The sequence below is a fragment of the Lingula anatina genome, chromosome 6, assembly GCF_051362555.1.
Source record: "Lingula anatina isolate TDL-2025a chromosome 6, LinAna3.0, whole genome shotgun sequence".
Classification (NCBI taxonomy): Eukaryota; Metazoa; Brachiopoda; class Lingulata; order Lingulida; family Lingulidae; genus Lingula; species Lingula anatina.
This window is the reverse complement of record NC_141772.1, coordinates 6,817,278-6,827,450: the sequence shown is the minus strand read 5'-3', so window position 1 is coordinate 6,827,450 and position 10,173 is coordinate 6,817,278. Positions and strand designations below refer to the sequence as shown.

The 10,173-nt window shown below is 38.9% G+C and overlaps 1 protein-coding gene across 4 annotated transcripts in view; it reads left to right on the top strand.

The window, feature by feature from the left end:
- Positions 1 to 366: 366 nt before the first annotated feature.
- The window catches only part of LOC106171836 (1-phosphatidylinositol 4,5-bisphosphate phosphodiesterase delta-1), a 34,664-nt gene continuing 24,857 nt past the window's right edge, over positions 367 to 10,173 (top strand). The window contains exons 1-2 of one of the 4 annotated variants that reach the window (XM_013552315.2): positions 367 to 547; positions 2,194 to 3,238. In XM_013552315.2, coding sequence (XP_013407769.1) covers positions 2,932 to 3,238 — 307 coding nt within the window. In that variant the 5' untranslated portion in view covers positions 367 to 547; positions 2,194 to 2,931. Of the gene's footprint in view, positions 548 to 1,754; positions 1,978 to 2,193; positions 3,239 to 10,173 lie in introns of those variants that run through there. The other 3 variants (XM_013552317.2, XM_013552318.2, XM_087014866.1) reach the window with 3 other exon arrangements.

Here is a 10,173-nt window from a genome sequence, read left to right as displayed (position 1 = left end):
TTGATTATTTAAATGACCAAATCAAAAGAAAAGTGTCAAAACACTTGTTTTCATCCATTTTCCGCTTAAGATTCACATATTTCAATAATGCCAGAAAGCTAAAATAAGGAAAATGAATTCTTTCAAAACATAGGTCTGAAATCTTTAAAATCTTTGTCCTAACAGGATCCCGTTCACTGATAAAAAAAACAAGTGCATTTCCGCGGTTAGCACGGTTAGTAATGGGCGTAACGCGATCTAACGGGCCTCAGTCTACTTATCCAGTCGATTATCGAGCCATCCAATCTGTGTTAAAGATTCCGTCACCAACATTGCCCCGACCTATGAAGAGACATACAAATATTGACAGTACGCTTGGCAGGGTCGCCTCGCCGCATTATGAAGTGTATCAGTGAATTACATACCTATACCGTCAGATAAGGATTATCAGCATGTCAAATTTTTATTGAAATTACTCTTCGTCGACCGGAAAGGGATTAAGTCGGACGGTCCTGGATAACAACGCAGTAGATAGGCCTATACGCTGCTTCGATAACTCACTTGTACGGTAAGTGTATGCATTCAGATCACACTCTATATTTGTTATGTTATGCTTTAATGACTGTTCTTTTGTTAGAATGACAGACATTATAAGTTACTGTGCTTGACACTAATGAATGGACACAATGAATCTAAGGCCCATTCTACATCTCTGCAAAAAATGTACCGATACAGAATGTATCGCTAAAGTAAGCTTGTTTTGGTGTGCAAAAGGACGAAAGAAGTTTGGCTTGAAGTACTTAGGCGAGTCTTAGAGTAGTTGGTTACATAGTCCTTCGTATTGTGAGAACATTGAAAGCTCTTTTAATGGGACAAGCTCAATACGGTACACAATGTATTACGTCAAGTCATTCCTGGGGTATTCAGCAAGCATGAGATGGGGTTAAATAGGTCGTCTTTTTCTTACTGGAAAAATACTAGTGTTGGGTGTTGAGGACTTTAAACGATATTGATATGTACAAAAGCATAGTCTACACCGCAATCTGCCCTTGGGATAAAACTAGGACCCATCAAAGTCCGATAAAGTGTTAAATTATCTACAGTTATATCTTAATTTTACATAGTAACTTAAGCTAGTAAACACATACAGTACTATTACTCGTACATACATCCCCACATTTTCCTATCCCTACATCACTCTTTGACTAGGCCCCCATTCCTAGATCGATCTTACATGATTGTTCCATCTCCACGTGGTTTCTCACTAAATTGCTTTCAGCTTAAGTAGCTTAGCTGTCTGGGACGCCTACTAAAGCTGCTAAACGATAGTTAATTTACCCCTATCAGCTTCAGTACGCGTGACAGACATCTTAGCCGCTTAAGTTAATTGCTATTAAGCGAGGATCCCCTCGGAGATAGTTCGATCCAAAGTTAGTACGATAGGGTCTAGGAATGGTCTCTTTCTGTCCATCACTGTCATCACTCTTTCCTTTACCCTCCTTGCTATACATCTCTCTCTCTCTCTCTCTCTTACTCTCTCTCTCTCTCTCTCTCGCAATATATTGCAAATGACAGAAAAACACGGAGTTTAGTCGAATAAAGATATCCATTTCATAAAGCCAATTCTCAAGAAATAAAAATCACCGACAAATGTCTAATTTAATTTTGTTTCATTTCCTGTAGACATCCGCTTCCCCCACCCCTTGAACTAGATACATGCTGATATAGAGAATGAGGCCTTATTAGTCATTAACTGGTTAAGTTACATGTTGATAAATATAGATTCAACAGGTAGCAGTGTCCGAAGAGAGATGAGTAATCCGCCGGTACACATTAATGTTTGATACAGAAAACAGACAAGCATGTTGTGCACGGGCCACATTGCCCAGTGACTGTCGTCTGTTGGTCCAGGTCAGTTTATTTAGATTGCCCGATGTCCTCCGGCTAGCGTTATCAGATTTGGTTGAAAGATGACCGTTTACACGGTTTAAGCTACGAGTAAGTCTATAAATAGTATCAAAGATTTATAAAAATAGTGATAAACAAAGCAATTTTCGGTGGTGTGTCATGGAAGAGAGAAGCCGCGTCAAAACTGAACTGGGAAACCCCGCACCGGCTGGCTGCGGAGCTTGTCAGTGCTCATGACGACTGAGGCCTATTACAACGACCTGTTTAGTATTATTTAAATGACATCGTGTTCATTTTGAATTTCAGAAACAGTGGGTGGTTGTGCTTAGTATGCTTTATCCATAGGACTGACCGGCCTGCTGATTAACTTGACTTGAAGTGGGCTTCCTCTCTTTTTTCGCCGTCAAAGCAACCTCTTGTGTCTCACCCGACGTCTGCAAGCTTACGCAGGGTCGATTCGCGGAGATTGAAACAAAAGGGAACGCTAATGACTGACGATAAGTTCATCAAGAACAATAACAACACGGATTTCCAGCTGGAAAAGGTCGCCTATGCGTGTTATAACACGAGACAGCGTGGATTTTAAGCAGGCATTGTCTCCGAGCCCCGTGCTGTACAAGGTAGCTATAGTAGGCCTTTATGAATAAGTACCCAGTTTCCCTGCCTTTAGGCTCTAGCAAATGAGGCCGCTAATATTTCAATGTCGTTGTACATGACACAATCGTCAACCCCTTAATGAGTGTGAGATCACGACGCACGCGGATATAGATAGCAACTCGACAGCGAGGTTGGGGCATAACAATACGCCGAACGCCAAGAAATCGGACGAAACCACAAGCAAAGTGAAAGCGGGGGAGGAATTCACGGTGGAATTTACGGACTGTTCAAATCCTGTTTTGGATTTCGATTCCATCTTCCGTCTTCTTCACCTTGATGATGCCAACGGCTTACTTTTAAAGCCTCACATCTTAACTTAAGTCCAAACACGGGCAACAACGGCGAAACTTAGGATTTTACATGTCTAAGGCATCCTAACTTGATCTCATGACGACGGGTCAGGACCAAGGATCACACCCGGGGGAAATGACAGTGCAAGCGGCGGCGACACCGGAGTCACCCTCCCGCGACGTGGTAGAGAGACCTCCCAGCATTGCCCACACTATCCCCGAAGACGTGGTGGCGTTTTTGATCATCCTTACCTACTCGCCTCTAGGGTACATTTTCCAGAAGTACTGGGCCTGGGATCCTCGCGTGGTGTACCTTGTGGCGCTGGTGCTCCTGTATGCCACCTTGGAGGCCCTTAGATACGTGAGACGATGGAGAATTGAGGACGTGGAATTCATTTTTTCAGGTACGTGGTTTTATGCATAGTTTAAATGTGAGGTCCCATCAGTGGATGTGGTCATTTACATTTCACTTAGCAACAGTATGACGCCACTGAAACTACACGTATTCGTATTTGTAGTAATTGTTCACGTCTGAAAGAAATAGTCATCAAGCACCCTTTAAATCAAGATACGTACCGTTACGACACAAGCCAGTTGTCATATAAAAAGGTGCTTTGTTGTCTTGATAAACGTTAAGAATTTGTTACTGCGGTGTCAAACTATCGCCATCCAGGTACATTTTGTACGCGGGATTAAGTCACTCACCTGTGTTCCCATTCTCAGGGTGCATGTCCTGTTTGGCAACTTAAAAAACAGTGCACGTTTCGCTCGTGTTTGTTTTGACAGTAATTATCTCGTTACAACAGTTACTTCGAAAAACATGGAGGGTACTAGGGAGTGGAGTGTTTGCGGTGTATAAGATACACTAATCTTTTAACCAATTTTCTTTGCGATACACGGCGTCACGTGCAACAACTTGCGTCTTTTAAAGATGTGTCTAAAAAATGAAGACAAAACGTTACTGTGCACGTTGGAATGACAGCTACAATCTGAGTTTGAGTTTGCATGGTTTTTGTGGCCTGAAGAACTTATTTAGTCTTACCGACCTCCGGCGCATTTTAGCTAGATGGGCCCTGGTATATACTGAAAAATAGTTGTGAACGTAACAAGACTCGATTAATAACTGTTTTGCTTAACCTGAAATACCTAAAAGTTATGGGGTTATTCACCAACAATAGGATTCCATACGATGGCAAAGCACCTAGACAGCGTATCTGTAAACACAGTACGTTGCTATGAACGGGATACTGCAAAGTGATATAGTTGTGTTCTGCATGTTATGGCATTTAGTTAACAAAAGCGAGTACTACTTAAATACTTTATGGAAATATCTGCTGTCCGTCAAGGCTGAAGAGAGATTTTTTCTTTTATGATGGACGTGCATTGTACTGTTGCGGTCTGTGCATTGTGCATGCGGCAACGACGACATACTGATGCCTCTCTCGCGTGTTAATTCAAGTGGACGTTAGTTTTGTAAATGCTTTCAGTTTATTACCAGCCTTACTTGCTATCATAAACACTGTCACGCTTTCTTAAATTCACCGAAATTATATTTTCTTATAAATTGTTTTTAATCTTATTCTATACGCTGGGACAATGTTTCATCCCCCGTCAAGACAGTCTCTATTTATGCAAAACGCCCCCGGGTAAACTTGTACTTAAAAGTAATATAAGGTGATCTGTCTGCACCTTTTCTATAACGAGAAAAGATGAGAAAAAATGGCGTTTATAAGACTTGTCTTTTTTACGTGAAATTTGATACGCGCATTTGTTTCAGTGTTGTGAATTCTTATAAATGATGTTATTTTCTGCAGAAAAAGGTCAACGATAGTACCCAACACAATGAGATGTGATGAGACTATTTGGTTGACAAGAATTATTTATGAGGCTTACGGTTGCAATTGTGTATTGCTTTTTTTAAACCAATTTCAAATTAAGTCCAACAGCGCATCCTATCCTATTTACTAGGAATCAGCTACGTATTTGTTTGATGCGTATGTGGGTGGGGGTGAGCTACTTGTGTTTGTGTGTGTGTGTGTGTGTGTGTATGTGTGCGTGTGTGTGTGTGTGTAAGAGAGAGAGAGAGAGAGAGAGAGAGAGAGAGAGAGAGAGAGACGGGGTGAATGTAGACACCACAATGATTAGCTTGTATTTCGCAAAATAACTGTCAGCTAAATTTAAACAAAAAAAGCTAAAACTATTTTCCCAAAGGACGGAATTTTGCATAAATGAAACTGTATGATGTTTATTTGTCAACAATTGTTTTTTACGTTGAAAATATTCATGCACAACTAGTTTAGGATGACCTTCGCGTACAAGTGTGTGTGTGTGTGTGTGTGAACATTACATAAGCCGCTCTAAAAAGAGCGCAGTGTATACATGTCATGTTTACATTTTATCTGTGTGTTTACCGACCTCTTTTAATCTGACAACGGATTATAAATCTAAGCACTTCTATAAACGTTAATACCCTTCACCCAAATATGATCAGTCGAATAGGCATTGTTATGAAAAAAAGACCCCGGTATATGTCTAGGCAGTGATTTATGTTGGATAATCATCTTCTCCATTGTTTCTGCAATTCTTTTCAATCAAGGAACTTGCGACAGGGACATAAATCTTGTTTTCACATTAAAAAGATATGCGCCGATAAGAACCTAAAGGCAAAGAACAGAAATAGCAAAAGAGCACATGATAGATATGTATCGGAAGAACGGGTGCCTATATGCAATTTTTGTGTGAAAGAACCTTGTGTGTGCTTGAAATATGACGTTAAGATATCGCAGAAATATGCCATTGTAAAGATATGATCGGTCCTCGCCTCTAAAACTGTGTACAAGGGCCTATGAGGTGAAGCGTATAGGGGCACACTCACACTAGACCCATGTAGATCTAACGGAACGATCTTAGTAATATTTTCATGTATCACACAGTGCTAAACCGCCAACACGATTGCATTGTTTATTATTATTATCATTATTATTATCATTATTATTATTATTATTATTATTATTATTATTGCGAAGGGCAGCCCATACGGATCGTCGTTCAGGTCGCTCTGTGGGAGAATTTTGTGATCGAGTTCTCTTTTTCTCTGTCTTCGTGGGACGGGTTGTTACATACGGTTATTAAATTATTTGCATATCGGTGATATATAGTCCAAGTAGGCTTAAGCCATGGAGTGGTTTCATATAACTAACAATCTTGTTTTGAAGTGTTATAGACATTGCTTTGTGACTGTGATGCATGTAAATATATACGTATTGCGTTATGAAGAAACACCCTGAGTTTAAAAATACTACATGTATTAGTCAGAACATTACTGGAGGACTCATACCGGTGTAGATGACCGGGACTCATGGTTAAGACTTCGAACCTCAGGGTTGGCATTACTTATTCACGTAATCAAAACTGTTGGTAGGCGGGGCAGGTGCACGTATCTTAGATTTCATTGCTAGGTTTAGATAACATAAATCACGAGGCATAATTACACCAGTCTTGAACCTTATTTAGGGGTATATACTACTCACTACCAGGGCCACAGATTGATTTTTCACTAGATATTAACAGATAATGTCGGGCTAAATGTGGTCAATCTTCTGACTGTGGCTGGTGGAAAATGTGCCTCTGAACACTCCGAACACAGGGTCCTCTAATTGTCTGTTACAAAATAATTGTATCGGTCTGTACTCTAATTTTGTTTACTATTTTAGATGCCCCAGATATTAGAGGTTTAGGTACCCGGTATATACAACGTGTTGCTTTGGTAGATGATAATTAAAATGTACAAGAACGCAACACGACTAATTCTGTTTATACATGGGCTACTGGCCAAATAAATGCACTGCACGAAAAAAACTGAAACGCATCTGCGTAGAGTCGACATCTGCGTGTGGTGTAGCGTAGTTAAAAGCACTGTTCATTTTTTCATAGGTGAAAGTGTTAAGCACTATCACTAGTTTTTGTTGAGTGATTTTAAAATAAATCGTATTAGATCGTTAATCTCACTTCATTTTTACATAGTTATCCACTTTACTAATTGTTTGCTCTAAATAGATTTAATTTGATTATTTTATATTTTTACTCGTTAAAGGCCCTAAAACTTGAACAACAAAAGGTCTATAAAAATATAGTAAAATGAGTGAAAATCATACAAATTTGAAGAATTGAAAACGCTGCAATTTTGACTATTAAAAATTTGACTACGTGTAGTAGCCTCTTTAGAGACAAGGAAGATTATTTCGTGCGATAAAACATGAAAAGTCATATAACGTAAACAGCCTGAAAATATGAATGATGTCATACAGCCTGGATGGGCAATGACGTAACACAGCCAGGAAAGGCAATGACGTAATACAGCCAGGAATGACGTAAGTATCACTTAACCCTTTGTCAGTGCCATTAACCCTGACTTTATATCGTAAATCAGGTGAATTTTAACAAGAGAGGGTCGTTTTGATCATCAGGCTAGTTTAACAGTTCTTATTATATATTAACAAGCGACAACTTTTCGCCAAATGTCAATGCGAGCAGCGGTCGGGTACATGTATTGTTAAAGTAGATCTCCGTTTGGTGCCCTTTGAAGTTGAAATGGCACTGAAACAATTTGCTGCCATTTACATATATTGCTTACATCACAGACAAACTCCCTTCTGAATTTCCCAACTCCAAGGCATTAATTTTACTTTAGAATAATTGACACCGTATTAAGATATGTGCTGATAATGCCGAGCGAACAGAAGGCGATGCTCACCAAGGCGCCCCTTAGGGAAATTACGTATTTCACGAGAACTGGGCAAAAACGACTGTTTTTACACCAATATTGATTATCGTAAGTGAAGGTGAATGTAATTTCTCACCTTCTTTTTGTTTATCTGACATTTTTTCATTAAAAAGTCTTCCCATATTTTTAAAATCATTAATTATCTGAACGAGTAGACGATATTTTCTGTTGTTATGTAATACTGTGCTCTCTTGTACCAGTATATGCTTTGTGGCGATATTTACGTCAGTAAAGCCATTGTCATTTCTTTCATAAATTTTCTACCTTTATTTCCTTCTATATTTGAATTGAAACATAATGGATTAATTAATAAATATATATGTATATACAGATCAGTCAGCAAAATTGTTATAAGTTAAAGGATATGCAATATGCGTTTGAAAATGAATGCCCCAAAGTCATATTAACCGTATTTACATATCCCGTACAGTAACCCAACTTTCCCAATTCAGACCTTTAAACGAAATAAAAAAAGCTAAATTTAAGTACCTGCTCTCGATATTTCCAAATAAAATGTACAAGAAGACATGACCATGGCGGTTGTAAAACACGGCCAGACGTTGAGAACTTCAATTATTTAATTAGGAATGATATAAAACATCAATCCCAAGTGCAGGGGCGGATAGAGCAATGATTAGTGAGAAGGCGAAAATTGCTTTTTTTCTCGAGGTAAATTTGATTTGGCGGAAAAATTACGGACAGGATACCTTTATGTCCTTTAATTTCTGCCAAAACTAATGCATGTCCGCCAGGGAAGCGTGCAACAGACCTCTCAACCGGCAGAGAGACACGGCTAGGTTTCTTTGAGTTGTCCCTAAATAAAGTTATCCGGAGAGAACTAATTGAACCAGGATCAACACTGGGGAGCGACTGAGACTTCAAACGTTTCATCACGTTATCACGAAGTGACTATTGTTTTTGGGAGTTCTCGAGACGCACAGACGGTGTCAGTAGCCTCGCAGCGCTTTGAGGTGAAAAATAAACCATTTAGCGCATTCAGAACAGCGGACTAACATATCCGCGGATCAAATATGATCGACCCACATTGAACGCTTATTGCTTAATCCTCTCGGAGAATCTATTCAGTGTCTAATCGAGAATTGAGCGGCAAGCTTTTTAGTGGGTCGCCATATTTGATCCGCGGATTTGTTAGTCCGCTGTTCGGAATGCTCTCATTGTTGTGTGCTTGATGCATTGTTTGTGGCTTCTCTAAATTGTCTATTTTGTCATTTGTAAATAAGATGTTGCACTGAATTGTGCATTTGTGAATTTAAATTGCGAAGGTGCTCTATATCGGCGTTGAACAATATAATCTGTGTACTCCTCTCTTTAGTCATGATCCTCCTTTCAAATGTTTCTCTAATGGAAATCATGGCGGACAATGGTTTAAGTTTTTCCTTATTTCCTAGGTGCCATACTGTCGGCTACTTTAGCATTTTGCATTATTCTTAAGCTTTGGGTCAAACGGCCCATCGGCCTCAACAATTATCAACAATACAAAATGACAGATAAAAATAGAAAATAGAAGACTCTGAAGTATTATTAGCACATTAACATCGATGCAGGAAACCTGTGAAAAAAAACCATTTGAGATTTTCCCTTTAACGACTGTAACGATATTCAGGCTGTTTATTTTGAATACCACAAACATTTTACCGCGAGCCACAAACAGGCAAACCTTCATCCATTTTGTTTTTACATGTGATCTCTATTATCTTTTCTGTCGCGTAAAAGACACACCTGTATTTTGGGTAAATACTGTTTCTTTCTTCCAAAGACAATTTCCATCGCGTAAAAAAAAACATGATAAGTAAAACGATATCACTTATGAAGAACAACATTCTGCGGTATACTTTTTGTAACAATAGATTGCTAAGCAATGAAAATGATATAAATGACAATCAATTATAATTATATATTAATTAAGTAGACGATAGATTAATTGTCTTCCATTATTGGTGGATTGATCCCAGACGAGCTTTCTTTTTTTCTTGTCTTCCTTTGACAGTAGTCGATATTGTAGATACCCGCATGTGTTCAGTAAAGTGCGGAAAACTTTGATGTAAAATGAGCCCCGATGCAGTGATTGTGTTTTCCTCCGTTCTCATGCAGATTAAACATCTCAGGCAGGTAAATGCTTCTCTGGGCAGCAATGTGAAAAAAACATAGAAAAAGGGAAGAGGGGGCTTTTTTTGGGTCTAGTGTCCAGTAATGAGCTCTGTAAAAGTATAAACTTGTCAGGCCATCAAAATAAGATTTTCTTTTTTCCGCGGAGGGGGCATGGCCTTGGGGTGAAACGTGTAGGTGAATAGTCAGTAGGATCAAAAGCTTCATGTTTTGTTTTTTGTTTGCTTACGTTCAAAACAATACAAGTAAAAGCTTTTATCTTAAGACCTATTTCGTCTTGCAACGGAAGTTTTAAAGAAAACAAAGGAAATTTTAGAGTGGTAATTGTTTGTCATAAATCACCGTTTTCAAAGTGTCTAGTGTATATTTAGTGTGCATTGAAATATTGGCTGAAACCCAGTTAAGATGCTATACGTCTCAAAGTGATCC